Source organism: Lithobates pipiens, unplaced genomic scaffold, assembly GCF_037356315.1.
Source record: "Lithobates pipiens isolate NorthernLeopardFrog02 unplaced genomic scaffold, aLitPip1_a1.2 Scaffold_18, whole genome shotgun sequence".
NCBI classification, from domain to species: domain Eukaryota; kingdom Metazoa; phylum Chordata; class Amphibia; order Anura; family Ranidae; genus Lithobates; species Lithobates pipiens.
Genome location: NW_027507758.1, coordinates 250,987,392 through 251,010,035, shown reverse-complemented (window position 1 = coordinate 251,010,035; position 22,644 = coordinate 250,987,392). Strand labels below are relative to the sequence as shown.

The window sequence follows — 22,644 nt, the reverse complement described above, 5'->3', positions numbered from 1 at the left end:
TTGTTGAACATTATTGAGACAGTATTAACAATAATGGCAGGAGTATGTCAAATATGTCTAAACATTTTACAGGCACTCGTGAGAATATGAGGGTCATTTAATAAAATTCCTGGGAAGTACTGGGCGCTCTACATGTAACGGCGCCCATTTCAGGCAATTAGGAGTTCAACTAGGTAAACGTGAATTAAAAATTGCGCTATTAGCGATGAACATGCCTTAGTAAATGCAGAATCTGCGCTAATCGGTGATTCCACAAATCTATAAGTGCCCATTGCTACCAAGTTATTCTATAGCACTGCACTACAACCATGATCCATGTATGTGAAGAAAACGTTTTTATGTGAGATGTGCTCTACCTCGGGTGCATCTGTTGATGTATATTGCAATTAATATTCCTAGTTTTTTTTCTAATTTTGTTAACATATGCAGTTATAAATGAGTATTGCAGAGTAATGTCTGCTATTCTGTAAAATTACATGTATTGAACTTTTATGTCCTGTACACACTGTACACTGTCGTACTTCCCGGCGGAAACTATGCGTTCGGACTGTGTTGTTGGAAAATCCGATCGTGTGTGGGCTCCATCTGACTTTTTCCATCAGAATTACTGACACACAATGTTTGAGATCTTGTTCTAAAATTTTCCGACAAATCTGTTCGTTTAAATTCCGATCATGTGTAGACAATTCCAACACACAAAGTGCCACGCATGCTCACAATAAATTACGAGACGAAAGCTATTGGCTACTGGTCTCTTCATAGTCCTGTCGTACGTGTTGTACATCACCTCGTTCTGAATGATCGGATTTTCCGACAACTTTGTGCGACCGTGTGTATGGAAGACAAGTTTTGGGCCAAAATTCGTCAGGAAAAAATCAGACGGATTTTGTCATCGGAATGTCCGACCGTGTGTACAGGGCATTACACATACATATCTGTTGTATGTTATTTTTTTCATGTTATTTTTTTTTTCTTTAGGTGACTATAAAGCAGCAATTATGTTAATTTTTTTAATCAAACTGCACTGTTATGTAGGTCTCAGCGTACTTGGCACAATTAGTGGTCTGCTCAGATGTCTCCAAAGCACTCAATGAGTTCAAATTCCAGCCAACCTATCACCCACCAGCTGTGTTTATTTTTCCAGTGAACGGAATTAAAATAAAACAAAAAAATTTAAACTGCCTGTTAACTAGTGTGTGATGTTTGGAATTACACAGCATAATATTGTTGAATACTTACATACCATTGCATGCATTTGAAGGGTTAATAGATTAGATTCAACCAAACTAAAGCGCATTGGCTAATAAGCATTCACTTATTTTCAGCATGCTGCGGAGTTCAATGCAATCTTTTAGTATCCCTCTGTGGGATTTGAGCTCATGAAGTGTAGAAGTGCTGACCACTAGCCTATTGGGCTAAAGCACCATAATACATAGAATATACATTTACTAGTGTTTGATGTTTTTAATTCTATACAATAATGTTTAGCAAATGAGCCATTAATATTATGGAAACTCATGCTAATGTGGGATTGGCTACTAGGAAAAAAAATTGAAAAAACTGTATGGGGTCCCCCCTCCAGTCGATACCAGGCCCTTTGGATCTGGCATCGATTTTAAGGGGAACGCCAACATTCAAAAAATGTATTGGCATGGGCTCCCCCCCAAAATCCATACCAGACCCTTATCCGAGCATGCAACCTGGAGGTCAGGATGGGGGGGGGGGGACAAGTAAGCTCCCCCCTCCTGAACCATACCAGGCCATATGCCCTCAACATGGGGAGGGTGCATGTGTGCACAATAAAATACTTTTGTATGCAGCTAGATTTAAGACAGGTTTGGAGGGGTATGAAGAGTTTGCACTTAGAAAATATGTATTTATAGCCTGCAAAAGTCAAAGCAAAAATAAAAAATCAACTTTTTATTTCAACACAAGTATAATCTACAATCTACAAGGGCAGGACATTAAAAATTAGACACATTAAAAATCACATTAGAAAAGCAGGGGTACAAATCATTCTAATAACAACAATGACTAACCTTTTTAATGATCAAAAGTCCTCACCCCCAAACCCCAAAAAAAGTTACATGGCAGGGATACAAATCAAGCTAATAACCATGACAAACCTTTGTGGTGTTCAGAAGTCCTCACCCCAAACCCCTAAAAGGTTAATTGCCAGGATTATCATAAGCAAAAACAGACAAAATTAATACAAAAGCCCAAAAAGGCAGTGCACAAATTACATTGACACACACAGCAGGAATGAATTAGAAGGAACCTTCCTTTTCACCTAAACCATTACATAGCAGTTTTAAGTCTAACATGTAAGATTTAGAAGCAATCATCAAACCACAGACTTAGTGGGGTGTGGGTCAGTATTTATTCAACCCCCCCCCCCCCCCCCAAAAAAACACAAAAAACATATCTACTTTTAACCCAATAAATACACTGCAAAAATAGATTCAGGCCAAACACCTTCCACAAATGCAGGCCTTTAAATAACTTCTTGAATGTGGTTCTCTCGACCACAGTATCCCACGTCATTTTACAGTAAAACACAATAACAATTTAGAGGCACTGAGAGCGTTTGCAGTGGAAATGACCTCAATGGACTGTTCGAGTCAGAGAGATTCATGATTTTAGGGTCACCTTAGTATATTTTCACTCTTATTCAGCTTAGCAGAAAGTGTCTCTGAAAACTTTAAGGATAATACGCTATTGAATAATTGATCCCATACCTGTTTAGAAACTGGTATTAGGCAGGATAGATTAAAATGCAAATTGGGCTAAGGGTTTGGTTTATAATAAAGCTGCATAATGTCCAGGGCTGCTGCATGGCACACCAGTACTTAAGCTGTTATATAATTAAATCATATCCAGCAAAGACACAACGTGCACACATTAACTGGGAATGAGTTATAAAAAGGAATCCTCCCCTTGAGGTTCAGCTGCATCATTCTTTTCCCTATAAGAACACTTTTCATTACGCAGACTACATCCCCCAGCTATTCCAATATGCGTATGGAGTAGTTGTTCACGCTATGCAAAATCTAGCTTTGCCAAATTCTGTTCAATAACCTACAGAACATTAAACAGTTGAGCTAAATGTTTCCAAATTAGCTGCTGAGTGTTAGCTTCATACAAATATGTTATCTCAGTGTGTTTACATAGTAACCTTTTGACTTAATTAAATACAGTTTTGCTGACGGAAGCACAATCATTTCCCCCCTCAATGAAATAAAAGAAAGGACATAAACAAGAGAAAAAAATTCAATTTTTCCATTGTTACGTGTCGTTTAAAACAAACAAACATTAGCATGATTCATTTTATAGACATTTATTCACTAAACATTTATTGACTTTGTAACTAACAAGCTATTCATCCATATGTCTGTTTCCTATTATTGCAAGTTGGTCTTAAAAAAATGCACTATGTCTGTAGTTTATGGTATCACACTCTATGAGCTTTAATATAGCCCTGTATCCTAAGAGCCGGTTCACACAGGGGCAACACGACTTCCAGCGCGACTTTTGGAGGCAACATGGACACGACTTGGGGCGACTTACAACACGACTTTTGCGTAGCCAATCGGAGAATGAGCTCTCAAGGGGGAACTCCACGCCAAATAAAAAAAAAACGGCGTGGGTCTGGTATGGATTTTAAGGGGAACCCCCTACGCCGAGAAAACGCCCCCCCCCCCCCCCAGATCCATACCAGACCCTTATCCGAGCACGAAGCCTGGCTGGTCAGGAAGGGGGTGGGGACGAGAGAGTGCCCCCCACCTGGACTGTACCAGGCCGCATGCCCTCAACATGGGGGGGTTGGTGCTTTGGGGAAGGGGGGTGCCCTGCGGCCCCCCCACCCCAAAGCACCCCCAGATCCCGGCCCCCCACCCTATGTGAATGAGTAAGGGGTACATAGTACCCCTACCCATTCACCTGGGGAAAAAATGTCAATAAAAAACACAACACAGGTTTTAAAAGTAATTTATTAAGCAGCTCTGGGGGTCTTCTTCCGACGTCGGGGGGGTCTTCTGACGACTTCTCCGCTCTGTTCGGCCTCTTCTCCCGGTGTCCGGCCTCTTCTCCCGCTCTCCGGTGTCTTCTCCCGGGCTCCTCCGCTGTCTTCTTGCAGCTCTTTTACTAGCGGAGGAGCCCGATCTCCTCGGGCCTCTGTCCTTCTTCTCTCTTCTCTCTTCTTTCTTCTTCCAATGTTGACCCGGCGCTGTCTTCCGCTGTACTGGCTTGTGCGACGACTTATCTAGGTATAGGGCGTGGTCACCGGATGATGTCACACGGTGACCCCGCCCCTTTATGATGTCACAGTCCCGGGGCATGACAGCGCCAGGTCAACATCGGAAGAAGAAAGAAGAGAAAGGACAGAGGGCGGAGGAGACCGGGCTCCTCCGCTAGTAAAAGAGCTGCAAGAAGACAGTGGAGGAGCCTGGGAAAAGAGGCCGAACAGAGCGGAGAACTCGTCAGAAGACCCCCGACGTGGGAAGAAGACCCCCGGATGTACCCCTTACTCATTCACATAGGGTGGGGGGCCGGGATCTGGGGGCCCCCTTATTAAAGGGGACTCCCGGATTCCAATAAGCCCCCCGCCCGCAGACCCCGACAACCAACAGCCAGGGTTGTCAGGAAGAGGCCCTTGTCCTCATCAACATGGGGACAAGGTGCTTTGGGGTGGGGGGGGCCACAGGGCTCCCCCCTTCCCCAAAGCACCAACCCCCCCCATGTTGAGGGCACGCGGCCTGGTACGGCCCAGGAGGGGCTCGTCCCCACCCCCTTCCTGACCGGCCAGGCTTCGCACTCGGATAAGGGTCTGGTATGGATCTGGGGGGACCCCCACGCCGTTTTTTCGGCGTAGGGGGTTCCCCTTAAAATTCATGCCAGACCTAAGGGCCTGGTATGCTCCCGGCGGGGGAACCCACGCCGCTTTTTTTTTTTAATTTGGCGTGGAGTTCCCTCTCAAGAGCTGATAATTCTGTGAGAGTCGCCTCAGTATAGACGGAGATCCCACTTGGAGGCGACTTCCATTGAAATCAATGGGTACCAGTCGCCTAGAAGTCGGATAGAAGTAGTACAGGAACCTTTTCCGAAGTCGGAGCGACTTCAGTAGTGTGCATTAAGTTTGCTCTCATTCACCTACATTGATTTTTACATGTAGCGCGACTTGAGGCGACTAGGGGCGACCTGAAGTTGGATTTGAGTTTCCCCTGTGTGAACCGGCTCTAAGGCTCCTTTCACACAGGTATTCCAGCAGTCTGTTTTTGACTCATGATTGCACATATCAAAAACAAACTGCAATATGGTAAGCAGACCAGATGTGGGTCCACCGGTATCCGCCCACATCTGGGTCTGTTTGGGTTCGTCAAACCGAATTCAATAAGCTTTCTGCTTTTACTGACCTGACTAGATGTGAACAGATACAAGCAAATTAATGTCTGCTTACACCCCCCCCCCCCCCCCCCCAAATAGGGATTACATGGGCCTTTTTTTTTTCACAAAAATTGAAACGGATATGGATGTCACATATGTGTCTTCCATTTTTTCTCTTATATGTCTCAGCAGGGGATCAGTCTAGGATCCCCGCCTAAGACAGAATGGAAGCTTTACAGGCATCTCTGGTACCATAACATTTTAAACAAATCAATTTTACAGTGTTAAAGAAAAGAAAAATAATAATTTTACCTCTATCTTAAAACATAACTCTTTAGAAATGTATCCTTATTTTAATGTACTTTTAATGTCCAACTTCGGGTTATTCACAAAGCTCAACCCCCCCCCCCCCCTTTTATCCTGTTGGCTTCTCTTTTGGGTTACATGATGCACAGGGTGCTCTTCCTCCTTTAATTTCTGCTGTGGGTGGTCATTACTTAATAATAATACATGAACACCATTCTTTAAGCAGTATTATAATCCCAGGGCATTGTGATAACTCGCCAATAAGATTTGGTCCATGACGCCCTGGACAACACAGTAAGTGCTCAGAAGCACTCAACACAGATGACCAGCAGCAGAAGGAAGCAATGCGTCTCTGGGGAGGGGTTGGATATTAGTGGTTGGGTATTAGTGGTTGGAGGCACACCAAATAGGAGAAGAGCTTTGCTTCAAAAGCTTAAACAATGTAATATCTTTAGGACTGAAAGTGATTGCTTTATAAAAAAAAAAAATGCAAATCAGCTGAATTTACCAGTAAAATATCCCTCAGCATAGATGACCATGTTGTGCACATATGCAAGTGGGAAATTGCAAAAATAAAAATGAGTGCAAATCTTAGCAATAAACTGTACTTAAAGAGGAGCTCCAGGCTCCTGCAGGAAAAAAAAAGTCAGGAGCTACAAATACTGTTTATTAATGTCTAATATTAGGTTACTTACCTGTCCAGGAATCCATCAGTGTCTTGACTGGAGCGTATTTTTCAATCGGCTATCAGGTGCTGCCACCGCCACTAAGGGAAACCAGCAGTGAAGCCTTGTGGCTTCACAGCCGTTCTCCTACTGAGCATGTACGAAGCATGCTGTGCTCTCTCATTGGGCTGGCTGCAGGGGAAGGAGGAGGGAGGCCAAACTTGTGCCTGAGTTCACCTTGGCAAACTCAGCCAGGAGTGGGAGCGGGTACCTGCCAAAGCCATGTGCCTGCCCCCCAAAGAAGCCAAATGTGGCAAGCAGTGGAGGGAGGGGGTGGAGGCAGACAAGCAGAGCTTCCCTTTTTTGGATGGAGCTCTGCTTTAATTAGAAAGCTGTACCAGACTATGTTGATGAATGGCTAACATAGGCTGGACTAAATGTGATGTAGCTTAGAAATGATGGAACATCCGCGAGCTATGAGAGAAGAATTAAAAACTTTAATATAGCAGCACTGCTACTCAGTGGTTCCCCAGCCAGCTGTGATACACTGGTTATAGATCTTCCAAATGAACAAGCTTACCATGTGATATCTTAAAGGAAAGCTTGGGGATGAATATAAGTAAAAGTATAATGTATTAAGAATCAACGACCGCAATAGTGAATATTTTGTGTGCAAGACAGGTCACTTAAAAGCAATCTGCAGAATTTGAAAGACATTTTGAAAAACATGAAGACATTTCAGATACTGACTTGTGCCTTTCAATCCAAAGAGAGCTCATCATTGTTTTTCACCTGGCACATTGACTCTGGAGGATATATGGCAAAAATTACTTTACTAAACTTTATCAAAGCATGACAGAAAGAATTTCAGAAGCTAATAGGCAGAAGAAATTGGAGAAGGTTAGCTTCACTACTCTCTATTCCAAATCGTTTCAACTCTTGAAAGTAACCACCTGTCAGTGAAGAAGCTCACCAATCAAGGATATATAGTTATATTCAGAGATAACAGCTGTATTATCATAAATGGAAGCCACATACTCTATAAAGGAAAAACTCACAAATTAACTGCATTTTCTGAAGTGCGGTGAAGTGGTTATCACTGGCAAAGAAGAAAACATTTGACCTGTATTCACACTTGGCACTGTTACCTTGAACACAGGAATCCTGAAGTTATAAAGAAGCTAGCTGAAAATCAGCATGCCAGTGGGATATTAATTGACCCATGCAGTCAAATTATGATGTGTACATAAAGGAAAAAATGATCAAGAAAACATTTCCAAAAAAGAGCAACAGCACAGCTTGACAACCTCTGGAAATAATTCCCATAGATCCACTGTATGCTAACCTATGAAAGCTTAGACTCCAGGAAAGAAAACAATCTTTGATGACTGCTCAGGGTATACTGTGCTATACCTGATAAAAAGATGAAGTTCCAGGTGAACAATGAACAATATCTTGCCCCAGTGAGCAACACATCTGACAAAATATCTTAAAGCTGAACTTCAGGCAAAAAAAAAATTCCCTTTCAGTGGGGCTGTGCCCACACTACAATGGTTATTTGCTCATATTTGCCTAGAGGAGAGATGAAGGGAGACATACTTACCTGATTACCCCCACACAAGACTGGTCCCTGCAGCTCTTGCACCCATCGCACTCTAGCGATTTTGAGTGGTGAGCTGCTCCTGATGTCATCAAGCCCAGAGCAGTTTCTAAAGACCATGGGGATGTCGGGAACAGCCAACCGTTGGATCATTGGGGAGCAGCGTTTGTGGGTGGAGTGGAGAATCAGGTGAGTAAAAGGCTTTCCCTTTTCTCCTGGACAAAACGAGCATTAACCCCCGCAGTGCGAGCGCAGCCCCACAGGAAGAGAAAACTTTTTTTTGCCCAGAGATGGGCTTTAAATACTCTGTACAGATAATGACATAGAATACACAAGTCGAAAAAGCCGAAAAAGCACAAGATCTCAGAGTAAACATAGAAATATGGAACAAGACTACTGTACCATACAATCCAGAACAAAATAATGTTGCAGAGAGAATGAACCACACTTTATGTGAAAGTGGCAGAAGCTTTTTTTATGTGCAAGGAATGACAACTTTGACAGTTTGCTATCTCAAAAAAAAAATACATCTAAAAGCAACAGAAAGTACTAAATATGAACTATGGAATGGAAAGTAGCTTGACCTGTGATCTCCAATCTGGTGCCATACACTATCAGATATCATTTCCAGTCATCTGGTAGCCTAGTCAGGCAGGCGGCGTATATATCATTTAGAATTTGTGGTTTACACAACCCATACAGTACAGATCTGTTGATTCTTTAGCATCACTCTACTTAACCATGGACCATATTTATGGACCTATGGATCCCCAGTGATTTACCACTTAACACCATGATGGTTTATTTAGTTTGCACACACACTTGTTTTTTACACAGCTTGTGGTTAGGGTGGAATATGTTACCGTATGCTACAGGATTATTCCATGCTGATACTGTTACTGGCTATCCAATTGGCATTATACATTGACTGCTATGCTGGCTCAGCTGATAAAGGCTGTTTAGTTGATTTTAAATACATTTTTGTTTTGTCTTTTGTAGTATTATGGTAAAATTCAATCATTAAAGCAATATACTGTATTTGGTGCATATTGTGTTATTCTTGGTTGGATTACCTTTTCTGGAAATATCTAATTTCGTGGAGGGTTTATTTTTCATTATAATTGAGTTTATATACGTTTTGCCAGTTCCAGATTTGGATAATAATTCATGAATTTTTTTTATTTTGCTTTATTTGGATTGCATTGTGATGATGCTACACCACTAGTTTTGGATGCATGTATACTTGTTGGCTACACCGTGTCTTAAAAAGGTTAAATTCTGATTCTAAACATCAATACGGTAACAAATGGTAATTATTGTTGTTAACACAAAACAAGAACACAGAGTGGGATTTTTGTGGTGCCAAATCCTTAGGAATAAATTCACAACTCAAAATGTTAAATAAAAATATTACATTTTATTGTATACAAAATGACAAAATCAGATTAAAAGGCCAGCAGTCAAATATGTATTCATGTTTCCCCTAAGCAGGGCCTAGATTCCATCCTGTATATTTCTTCTTTGTCTACCAGAACACAATATCGATACATATGTCAATACCTGAATACAGGTGGAGGTATATAGGGTGCTTCTGTATGGATGGGACCACTGGATATGCTGGTCCTCTGGGCTACCATCCAAAGGGACTAAGAACAACTGGGCTGGAGGATGCACAGAGGGCACTCAAAGAGGTAGAATCAAACTCTAGAGAAATATAAATAGAGAGGTGCTTCTAAGTGCAGTAACACCAGTATTTATTAAACAAATGCAGTTAAAAATACAGAAAGGTAGTGTAAAACAAGCTCATCATCCCGCACAGACGTGGTGATAGGTCTTTTGTCGTGGCTCTCCTCGATCCTAACTAGCAGAACATGTGCAGAAGCCCCCTACTGACGTAGCTTCAAGTGCATGTGCTCCAAGCTGGTCCTGGAAGTTGCTCGCCATCTTGCTTCTGGCATCTGTCTTTCCCTCTGCTACTGGTCAGCTAGTGAGGATCCAGGAGAGCCTTGACAGGAGACCTACTGCCATGTCTGTGTGGGATGATGAGCTTGTTTTACACTACCTTTCTGTGAGTGTTTTGAACTGCATTTGTTTAAAAAATATTAATGTTACTGCACTTAAAAGTGGGTCTATTTCTATTTATAATACCTGAATACAGCCTAATATATGTATGATAGTGCTGGACAAACAGAAGTGAAAGTCGGTTCCTAAAGTAATTTTTCTGCAAAGAAGGAGATTCATGGTTTATACATAGACCTTGTTCTTGTCCTAGGTTGCTACTAGTGATGGGCTCAGGCATCTTCGGGATCATAGTCTCAACCCACCTGAGCAATGCCTCCAGAAGCAGACACTGCAGACCGCAAATCATGGACAGTGAGGCATTTCCCAGTCTGTGCAGCTGCACTCTGGAAAATGCCTCGCTGCTTATGATTGGCAATGTGAAGCATCAGTTTCCTGGCAGGATCGGTCGAGTGGCTAGGGACTATGATCCTGAACATGCCTTAGCCTGTACCTAGTTGATACCCATATGATAGCGACACAAGAAGTGACTGCTACACAGTAAATGCTTGGATGTGTATTGACTTGCTCCTAGTACAAACTCTCATCTCACTTGAAGGACTTCTTGAACCATTAAAAATTAAAGGCATCACATACAGTCAATGCATTTCGGGGGAAAAAAAACTCAGCCAGTGCAGACGAGATGTAAGTCTTCATCAGGCCTTAACACAGGCGCCCTAGTGCAATTGATCCTTATTTTCTTTATCGTACATCATAGGACACAGAGCCTCAAGTATTTACTTAGTGGGTTATGGGCCTACCTTCAGGTGTTGACACTGGTATAACCAATACAGGAAGTTGACTCCCCTATATAACCCCTCCTCCTTCCAGGAGTACCCTTCCGCCAGTGTCTAAGGTGTTGGTCACGAGTGAAGATGTGATCTGAAGAGCTCCTAGAGGGATCCATGATGGATTTAAAGAACCTTCACAACAGATACATCCTCGCCACTGAGGCCATAGGATGGTACCTGGACCTCGGTTCAAGAACAAGGTTTTTTTGCCCATAACGCTTCTCTCTGAGAGCTGGACCCTAGGAACCAGGACTCTTTTTGGTCTTGTTACATTTCCTAAAGTTGTCCTGAGGGGTGCTATACAAGGCCCAAAGGAGCGGAACCCCTTTTAAAAGGGCCCCAGTCTTTTAGCGTGTTTAAACGCAGCCCGCCGTGATGGGCGACATTTGGATCTGCTGTCTCAGCAGCATCCTGCAGTGAGGACAAGGTAGGGGAAAAGACTATGCTTTTTCCTTCATGTATCTTATATTGCCTAAAGATGTCTCTTTAAGGGGACTAAAAATTTGCACACCTATACACGATGCCTTTTCAGCAGCGCTGTCTGACTATATGTATAGTCCCAGCGGAGGGCAAAACACTTTGGGGAAAGGCTAGGTGTTTTTTTTATGCACCTTGGTGCAATGCTGGCAGTTGCTGGGGATAAAGTTTAAAAAAAAAAAAAGAAAGGGAGAAAAACTGGAATCTGCTGTCAGATAGTTTGGATAAATACATTCAAACAATTTCTTGCCTCCCGCAAAGATCAACTCCATACAGGAGCTAGTGAGGATGATCGGGTCAAGGAGAAATCCTTCTATTCGCCTTTGTATGAGGTTGTTAGGGAAGATGGTAGCTTCATTTGAAGCAGTTCCCTATGCCCAATTCCATTTGAGACTGTTTCAAAACAGTATCCTATCTGCTTGGAACAAAAGGATTCAAGCTTTAGATTTGCCAATGCGGCTGTCCCCAAGAGTGTCCCAAAGCTTCAGTTGGTGGTTTACTATCACGGAACATGCTGAAGGGAAAATCCTTCAGACCAGTTATCTGGAAAATAGTAACAACAGATGCCAGCCTTTCAGGCTGGGGAGCAGTACTAGAAAGGATGACTGTCCAGGGACAATGGTCAAGAACCAAAAGAGCATTGCCCATCAACATCCTAGAGATTCGGGCAGTATATCTGGCTCTAAGGACCTGGACCTCCAGGTTAGAGAATTGTCCTGTCAGGATCCAATCTGACAATGCCACGGCTGTGGCATATATCAATCACTAAAAGTCTCTCAGCTCAGAGAGAGGTGAACCAGATTCTAACTTGGGCAGAAGAGAATGTCCCATGCCTATCGGCAGTTTTCATTCCGACAGTAAAGAATTGGCAGGCGGACTATCTAAGTCACCAGCAGTTATTCCCGGGGGAATGGTCTCTTCACACCGAAGTGTTTTCGGGCTGTTTGCCAAAGATGGGGGACTCCGGAAAGTAGATCTTCTGGCATCCAGATTCAACATGAAGATAGTCAACTTTGTGTCCAGGACAAGGGACCCACTCGCATATGGAACAGATGCGTTGGTGACCCCGTGGGATCAGTTCTCACTGATCTATGCATTTCCCCTGATTCAGTTGCTGCCACGACTTCTTTGCAGGATCAAGCTGGAAAGAAAGTCAGTGATACTGGTAGCACCAGCATGGCCCTGAAGGTCATAGTACACAGAGATCATAAAGATGGCAGTGGAGGGTCCATGGCCCCTCCCGCTTAGGCCAGAGCTGCTATCTCAGGGGCCGATATTCCATGCTACTTTACGAACGCTAAATTTAACGGCTTGGCTATTGAGACCCACATTCTGAAGAAACATGGGCTTTCCAGGTCAGTTATCTCTACTTTGATTAATGCTAGGAAGCCAGCTTCTAGAGCTATATATTATAGAGTCTGGAAGGCTTATGTTTCTTGGTATAAATCCAAGGGTTGGCACCCTCGGAGATATATTATAGGCAGAATTCTTGCCTTTCTACAGTTAGGCATAGATATGAAGTTGGCCCTGAGTACTATTAAGGGCCAAGTCTCAGCCTTATCAATTTTATTTAAAAGACTGCTTGCTACGCATTCTTTAGTCCGGGGTTTCATGCAAGGAGTGCTGCGGATTAATCCGCCAGTTAAATCACCCTTAAGCTCTTGTCCGTGTTACAAAAACAGTCATTCGAACCCTTACAGCATATTCCTTTAGTCCTTTTGACAAGGAAGCTGATATTTTTGGTTGCTATATCCTCGGCAAGGAGGGTGTCAGAATTGGCTGCTCTTTCTTGTAAGGAGCCATATTTTATTATTCATGAGGACAGGGTGGTGTTACGCCCTTGTCCAGATTTTTTGCCAAAGGTGGTTTCAGGCTTTCATCTGAATGAAGATATTATCCTGCCTTAGTTTTTCCCAAGACCAGCTTCCAGGGAAGAAAAGTCACTACATTGTCTTGATGTAGTGAGAGCAGTGAAGATTTATTTGAAGAAAACTGCTCAGATTCGTAAGACTGATATCTTATTTATTCTGCCAGAGGGTCCTAAAAGATGACAGGCAGCATCAAAATCCACTGTCGCTAAGTGGATTCGGCAAGTTATAGTTCAAACGTATGATTTAAAGGGAAAGATTCCCCCTTTTCAAGTTAAGGCGCACTCTACCAGAGCGGTTGGTGCTTCTTGGCAGTGCGTCAGCAGGCCTCCATGTCTCAGATCTGCAAGGCCGCGACTTGATCTTCAGTACATACATTTGCAAAATTTTATCAAGTGGATGTAAGATGGAATGAGGATATCGCCTGCAGGCAGCAGTATGAAGTGCTCAGGTCTGGGGTTGCCCTATGGGTTGTGCCTCCCTCCCCTCAAGTAGCATTGCTATGGGACATCCCACTAAGTAAATACTTGAGGCACTGTGTCCTATGATGTACGATAAAGAAAATAGGATTTTTAAAACCGCTTACCTGTAAAATCCTTTTCTTGGAGAACATCATAGGACACAGAGGTCCTGCCCCTCTGTTTTATGGGGTGAGAGTATATTGCTTATATTGCTTGGCTACAAAAACTGAGGTAATCCTGGAAGGAGGAGGGGTTATATAGGGAAGTCAACTTCCTGTATTGGTTATACCAGTGTCAACACCTGAAGGTAGGCCCATAACCCACTAAGTAAATACTTGAGGCTCTGTGTCCTATGATGTACTCCAAGAAAATGATTTTACAGGTAAACTGTTTTAAAAATCCTATTTTATTCACATAGAGTGCTTAAGCCCTGAAAAATGGGGAGACTTTTTCTCCCCAAATCGCATTATATGTTCCAAAAACTTAAAGTGAGATGAACATTTGTACCAAGCGCTCCTTAGTACACATCCAAGAATTTGCTGACTAAATATAGCAGCTTTTTCACAGCTTTTTTTCATTATTCTAACACGTTACTTGTTTTTTGGGATCTACAATTGATTGATAGTGCTTAGTATGTAGGTAATAATAGAGCCTTTGTATTAACAATGAATACCAATTGGGTGATAACCAACGCTGTGACACCATAGATTATAGCCTTTATCTAGTCAATAGCCTGTACTGTGAGGTATATAGCACATCTATCAATATAAGTACTGTATGTGAGGTGAAGTCAGTTGTCAATTTCACCTCATTACCCACAAAGCTATTCAGATGGTTTGTTAATCTAAGGAGATCAGTGAATTGATTCATTAGTCAATCACTTGCTATCTGCTTGAGTAATTCTAGTGGCATGTAAAATTCAGACAGAAGAAAGGCTGTATTAAAAAAAGGTCTTAATCCTAAAAGGGATACAATATTATTGGATTTTCTGTGCATTATGATTATTATATTATTATACACAATTTATATAGCGCCAACAGTTTACGCAGCGCTTTACAATGTATAAGGGGGGACAACACAATTACAGTACAATACAAAAGGTACAGGAGGGCCGTGCTCGTAGAGCTTACATTCTAAAGGGAGGGGATGGTGGTACAAAAGGTAATATGTAAGGTAATATGATGTATAAATAACTCTATCATAATCACAATCATAATGAGCTTCTGCATATATATGTATGAAAACTCAAGGAAAATCCCCTCCAGTCAAAATAGAAATTTCCAAGAAACGTATATACTATTGGGTATAGTGTGATGTTTTTTCCTCAGTCTTGTAAGTTACAGCGCCACCTTATCTAAATCTTAAAAGTACAGTTGAATACTGTAAAACACTATTAATAGATTAAAGAAGCAGTAAAATGGCACATGATCACAGTCGTGTTATTGTACAATGGCAGACATAGAAAAACAACCTGTCCCCCACAGATGGTAAAGCAGTCACAGACAAAATAAAACAGCCTTGTCCCCCATGGCCATGCTGCAAAGAGGGACTGCTGCTGTTTATGGGAAAGCAGCAGCCTCTCTGCAGTGGATCAATCTCCCCCTGGGAGTCCGAGCTAGAGCAAAGCTCAGACTCCTTGCTGAATGATAAATGATGTTCTTTCAGGTTGAGGTCAGGACTCTGTGCAGGCCAGTCAAGTTCCTCTACCCTAAACTCGCTCATCCATGTCTTTATGGACCTTGCTTTGTGCACCAGTAAAAATCTTATGGTGGAGGGGGGATTATGGTGTGGGGTTGTTAAAACCTGGCAATTAAACTTGGAAGCTGGTTTCTGTGCAGAGCTGCACCAGATTCTGTACGCTCCAGTTTTAGTAAATGAACCCCAGTGTCTTCTTCAAAGTATGCACCATGTGAGTATACACAACGCTCCCAGCATTTTTTTCATTCCTCATAGCATCCCTGGAAGTCTTTAAGTGGGATGGCATTCAGAGCCTGAGTAGTGGCTCTTTGGACGTTATCCACATTACCAAAATTGTGTCCTTTCTCATGTTCCAAGTCCTGAGTTACAGTTTCATGATTTTGCAGGCCAAAAAAAGTACATTTATAATTTTTTTGTACTGGAACCTGCAAAGCATTGTACCAGTGATTAATTGATCGATGCAATGTCAGGCTCCTGCAGACACTTAGAACATACCTCTGCCTGTACAGGCAGACAGTTACCTAGCTTGGGAAAGAGTCTGTGAACTACAAGGTGCTGATTAGCTCGCTCATAATTCATTGAGAACTACAAGCTGTCTTCTGCAGTGGAAGAAAGAGCTTGTAGTTCACGCATTCACATTCATTCTTTGTAACCTTAACATGATGATGTGTTCCTCAATTAAAAAAAATCTGTTGCAGTGCATTGACAACCCATTCAGAATAAATGGTCTTCTTTACTGCAACAGCAAGCAAAAAGCAGAGCCAATTTATGAACAAACATGGCCCTAGGCCGGTTAACAAAAAACCTAGGCCCCCTCCTTACAAGGTCTTAAAAGTTTGGCATCATCATTTTATGCTCTAAAGCTCTATAATAAATAATACTCAAAGTACCAAATACTCCTTTACAACTGTAATAGATTGAAAGTTCCTCCTCTTTCCATAGCCTGCCTTTACCTTGATAGGTTGTAAGTGCTTGCACCTTTTATACTCTCCCCCATGCCCTAATAGATTGTGAGCTCTTCGCCTACTCTGTCATCTCTTATCTCATAACAAAATTGACTTATCCCCTAATAGAGTGTTAGCTCCTCCACCTTCTATATCCTCCCTTATACCCTATTAGATTGTAAGATCTTCAACCTTCTCTGTCCTTCCACCTATACCATAAAATATAGTAAAATCATCTACTGGATCCCTTATACCCTATTGTGTAGTCTCTGAAGTTTTCTTTTTTATCCCCCCCCCCCCCCCCCCCATTTACAAATAGAATGTAAAGTCCTCTGCCCTCTGTATACTTGCATATACCGTAATAGATTGTAAGACCTTCAACCTTCTTTGTCTTCTGATCACTGCTGCTTATGCTCACCTTACCTTTCACTTCCCCTTTGTCTGCTGGTGTGATGTAAAATGACTGGTATCTCTAGGTATGCTTGTAGAATGTGGCCTTTTCCCTTTCATTTAATGATGCAGTGATGGATTTCTGAGCTTATCAATAGACTCCAGTGCTGTCACAAGGAAATGCCTTTGCTTTGTGTAAGCACCTGCCACAGTGCCTTGGAGCATACACAGGGTCTGTAACAGGGGTGTGCAGTCAGGGGAGGCAGGTGAGGCAGAGCCTCACTTGCCATGATCATAGACAAAAATGACCGAGCTTTGTGGGTCATGTGACCTTGGGTCACAAAGATATATATATGGGGTATGTAGCTGAAGTCCTACCCCACCCCTGGTCGAAATTTTGGTCTCCTTTCGTCTATGGTTCCGGAGATACAGGGCTCCTTGCGCAGCCTGTCAGAAGCTACATACAGAGCAGCCAGTTTAAATACAAGATGGCACACTCTGTTTGTAGCAGACTGAGAGGAGGAGCTCACAGTGCCTCTCACTTCTCGTCACTGAGCTCAATGGACAGCTTGGAGCCTTGGACCAGTGGTAAAGCACCATTGAAACAAGCTGTCCAATAAAAATGCTGCAGTGGAGGCTGTCCTCTCACTGCAGTGTCATGGAAGGGAACGTGTTTAAAAGAAAAATGCTCCCTTCCAGCCCAGCCCTCTTAACTACAAGGAAAAAACATGTGTTTATGGGTATAAGATTTACCCATAATCCCATGTTTTTTTTTCACACAGCTAAGAGGGAGAATCCATTGCTGTTAAAAAGGTACTGTAGCTAAATAACATATTATTATGCTATATGTTATGAGATAATTTATTATTTATCTATTTACTGTGAAATTACTGGTTTGAAGTTAAAACTTCAAATTTCAGTAATTTGTCCATCAAGCCACCTGCTTGAGTACAGTTTTTGGAAAATATAGTAAATTACTTTAAAAATAATATATAATAATTATTTGTATATTACTTATGGGAATTAACCACTTGCCACCCAGGCCAATTCAGACACTTCTCTCCTGCATGTAAAAATCATATTTTTTTTTGCTAGAAAATTAGCAATTGTTCAAACGCGTTTTTCTTTTTTTTTTTTTAAGAAACTTTTTCATGAATAAAAAATAAATAATTTTATCCAGATTTTTTTTTTCTATACTGTAAAAGATCATGTTATGCAGAGTAAATAGATACTTAACCTGTAACGCTTTAAAATTGTGCACACTTCTGGAATGGCGCAGCACTTAAAAATCTACATAGACGATGCTTTAAAAATGTTTACAGGTTATATGTTTACATGTTTAGAGTTAGAGAGGAGGTCCAGTGCTAGAATTATTGCTATTGTTATTATTTAACGTTTGTGGCGTATGTAACCTGTGTTCTGATACTAGCCAGTGCCTCACCAGCCACTGACCTCACCGCATGTCCTTGATCTGTAAGTAAATGGGCAAAGCACAGGTTTGCTTTTTTAAGGGCCAATTCACAACACATATGGGTGTGCGGTGGGTGAAAATGCAGCACAACACATTACAACTTGCTGGGAAATATGTTAAGAGAAAATGAAATTAAGTATTTTGGTTCCTACTAGGAAAAAAATACTTGTCAATTCAAGTGCTTTTAATGCACTTTAAACACAATACAAGTGGTGTAAATCCAGCTGTAAGGAAATCTTTATTTTATTTATTTTCTGTAGTATATGGGCATTTGCAGTGATGTATTCATTTATAAAATAGTGGTATCATGAAGTAATGATTGCATGGACTACAAGTTTTGAGCTAATGATACAGTTGAATTCTCTGCAGATTTGTTGCATTCCAATCTACCCTGTGATAAATTAACCCAGAAGCACTTAGCTCTTAGGATTTCCAGGTTCAGAGATATTAGAATCCCGGTCGAAATACAGGTAAATAGACGATCAAGCACATTCCTGTGCTAAATTAGCCCGAAGTAGAACTGAGGAAAGGCATTAGGGGTCTAATAGACCTATGAAGAGAACCTGCCAATACTAATACAGAGTGGGCTTCTTAGCCCCCTTGTGAAAGCAGTAAAGTTTAAAAAAAAAAAAAGTCTTAACATTTTAAAATATTAATAAAAAGCAACCCATTGTGTGGCAAGCACACACAAATGCTCACAGGCACACATACGTACATTGGAACACACTTGTTAGGTTTTGCTGCATTGAGAGACCAGACTGTTGGCGATATTGGGAGAGGAATGTTTCAGAAATGCATCCACTTCCTCAGAGCTCACAATTGCAACTGCCACCATTTTATTCTATAGGGCACCTACTTTCAGAAAATACAGTACATAATTGTTTGGGGTGTATAAGTAATTTTAACATGTGAAAAATTAAATATAATTCTCCAGATGTGCAGTGGGTAAGCAAGTGAAACATAAAAATAATAATTTACAGATGACAGATTTACCATCGTTCTCCACCTTCTATGGCTTGGCAGGTGTCCAGGAGTCCATCCACTAGCAGATAGGACACTTGACAAGGGCCCGAAGTGTATCCATGCTACTCAGATAGTGCTGCAATTTCTTGCAGGTAGAATGGAGCCTGGTGTTCTTCCGTCCTGCAAGGAACATCATCTCCAGTCTAATGGAAATAATGGTGTACGGAATGTAACCCCACCTTTTGACTTCTGATTAGCAGTTTCAGCTGTCAGTCAAAATCTGAGAGAAGAATTACATGCTGTATACCAATCCTAACTGTCAGAATAAAAAAAGGTATATTACAGGCTGTGAAGGGCCCCCTGGAAAAACTGTAGGTTCCCTGCTCATTATGTATTGTGGGAAATACAGTCCTGGCAACAAGTGCAAGTCAGAGAAAAGTCAGAATCCTTCATCTTTAAATTTGCTTCTGGCCAGAGGGTGAGATATTTGTAGTCCAGTTCTAGGTTGACAGTGCTGCTCCATAGAATATAGTACAGTTTGTGGGCATTGTCAGCCTAGGACAGAAAGTGTGTTATTGGCAAGATCACTAGGTGAAAATAAAGTCTGAAAAAAGCCAATACATCCAAGGACTGGTATACTTCCATATAATAAATGTTTGTTCTTGGGTTTGCATACGATTAACCCCTTGCCCCAATGTCTTAGTCTTAAGCTGGCCATACATTGTCTGAATTCACTTTGTGGGTGGCCCTGTCTGGCCCCCTGTCGCTTGAAAACTTATGATTAAAAAATTGAAGGAGTCAGGCAGAAAATTGACAGCTGAAATGGTATTCTGACAGCCACTGACATCTGTCAGAATACAATATGCCATCAGCAGAACTCGTGCTTCCAGGCTAATAGCAGATGCCTACCAATTTGTATCAAAATGCCATGTACATGTATGACTACATGAATCACCAAGGAAGGAGACATTTTGTTTTTCTAATTATTTGAAGCACAATAAAATAGTAAATATTCTGCGGTAAAATGTTTCTTTGCCTTTCTGTAGTCTGATGTTATTCTCTTGACTACCACATTATACTTAAATGGCCTCTTTTTTCTCTCCTACAGGTAGCAGACTGTGCGTGGGATGAAACTGTGAAAGTGTATACCCCGTCCTGTCTTTCAGTCCCTCAGCAATGATCGTTTATGCAGAAAGGAGAAAAACCTCTAGGTAGAAAATGATTGCAAACTTGATGTGACATTATTTTAGCCAGTCATGTTTTTCAATGTGTGTTTAGTTTGAATATGACTACTGATAGTCAGAAAGCCTTAAGTGTCTAAATGTATCTGAATTATAATAAAAACTTTGTATTATGTAAAGAATTGCATTTTTTCAATGCAATAGGTAAGATTGTGTTGATTTATATGGAAAATAAATAAATAAACTAGTAAATGTCCCGGGTTATCCTGAAGCTATTTGATTTGATGGGATATAATCGATAGCCACACGTTTTCCTTTTTGCATTATATTGGCAGATCCTCTGACTATTTCAAGGCATTCAGGAAGACATTTATGAATCGTTATATCATGAATAATTACCTGCTTTAACAATGTTCTTTTATTTTTGTCCTATGAAATTTTCATTGTATAGTTTACACCCACATGACTTAGTGTAGGTGGACTAGTCTACATTTGGCCTTGTTCTGCACACTAAAAGGGTTCTTCAATGCGCCAGTTTTTCTCAAATAATGAATTAAACCAAATAGATCACAGCAATGGGTTGGTTCTGAACTCACTCCTAATTTGGTAAATGCAAACAAATTTAGGGCGCGTGTCTCTGCAGATCTGTGATTATGATGGTTTGTGGGCGGGAGTGTAATGTGATGATGGACAGATAATGTCATTCATTGTAATAAGCTGTTTCTTCTGACCTTTTTCATTCAGCGCTAATGCATCTGCAAGTAAAAGAGGATGACACCTTTTGACATAAGTTTCTGAATGATTTTTATAAACTCTTTTTAATGAGTTTTCACAAATTGAAGTCCCTTAGACAGTGGCATGGTCTTTTAGTTTAGCAAAGTAGCATTTTTATATGCAAAATTGATGTGCTTTTTTTTCCATGTAATTTTTTTTTTTTGCTTTTGAATAGCAATATTTCTTAGTGTCAGTTCTAATCTCCTTTAAATAATTCACAGGGTATTCCTTTACAGCAGCCTTTCTCAACCTTTTTACCCTGGAGGAACCCTTGAAAAAAAAAAAATGTCAGGTGTCAGAGAACCCCTGTAGTCATTTATAAATTTATAGTTTACAGAATGTTAGTGTGATCAGCAAATTGTGGATACAATAATAAAGCTTAAACAAGGGAAGAGTGAGGGAGGACCCCTCTCATGATATTTAAAGTACATGTCTAAAACTTTGAGACTTGGCTGTTCTATCCGTATTTCATCAAGTTTTGGCAGCAGTTGGCAGATTATTTTACCTGCCATACTGCCATGCCCCCCCACTCCCCACCCCTCCTTTACTCATTTTCTCTTCTTTCTCTCTAAGACCCCTTTCACACCGAGGGCGTTTTGCAGGCACTATAGCGTTAGAAATAGTGCCTGCAATCCGCCCTCAAACTGCTGCTCCATTCATTCCAGTGTGAAAGCCCAAGGGCTTTCACACTACAGCGGTGCGCTGGCAGGACGTCACAGGAAAAGTCCTGCCAGCAGCTTCTTTGGAGCGGTGAAGGAGCGGTGTGTTTACAGCTCCTCCACAACTGTTCCCCATTGAAATCAATGGGGCAGCGCTGCAATATCGCCAGCAAAACGCCACCATTGTGGCGTATTGTGGGCAGTTTTAACCCTTTCTCAGCCGCTAGTGGGGGGTAAAAGCACCCTGCTAGCAGCCGAAATGCGCTGCAAATCCGACTGTAAAACGCCGCTAAAAATAGTGGCGTTTTACCACCAACACTATGGGTGCGGCAGTGTGAAAGGGGTCTTATGGTTTACATCTTCACCAACATATTATGCAACTATTAGAGCTCTAGCTCATGAAACACCGAAAATTTACCAGATCGAGTCATGGGCTGCATGGATGAAATACCACAATTAATGACCATACTTATTATACCAACTCTTAAACATCCAATTCTATACAAGATACACACCCCAAACCAATCTAGCACTAGACAGAAGGCTTGTTTTTACAGTTGGCAACGAACGTTACCGGATCCAACACAACCAGACCCTATGTCTTAATTAATACTTGTTCTATCGACTTTTAGACTTGACTTTTGACAATTATATACTCGCGTTTGTTCTGATCACAAATGTTTTACCATTGATTGTAACTATCAACATGTTTCTCCAACACTCTGTTCAATAATCTTGTAAACCTACACTCTTTTTTTTCTACTAATAAAATATTGTGAAAAAATAATAATAAACCTTATACTTTTGTATTGTGTTCAGTGCAAAACTCTTAACTGTCCATTGGTTTTCTGTAAAACTCACTCTGCATTGGTGTACATTGCGCAAACCCATTCTGCATTACTGCTCAGTATAGATCCCACTATGCATCCGAGTTCATTGCAAGATCCACTCTGGAT

General features: G+C 41.4%; 1 protein-coding gene across 1 annotated transcript in view; it reads left to right on the top strand.

Annotated features, from left to right (window-relative positions):
• The window catches only part of PEX7 (peroxisomal biogenesis factor 7), a 367,801-nt gene extending 347,290 nt beyond the window's left edge, over positions 1 to 20,511 (top strand). The window contains exon 10 of the mRNA XM_077486784.1: positions 20,183 to 20,511. Coding sequence (XP_077342910.1) covers positions 20,183 to 20,254 — 72 coding nt within the window. The 3' untranslated portion in view covers positions 20,255 to 20,511. The remainder of the gene's footprint in view (positions 1 to 20,182) is intronic.
• The last annotated feature ends 2,133 nt before the right edge of the window (positions 20,512 to 22,644 follow it).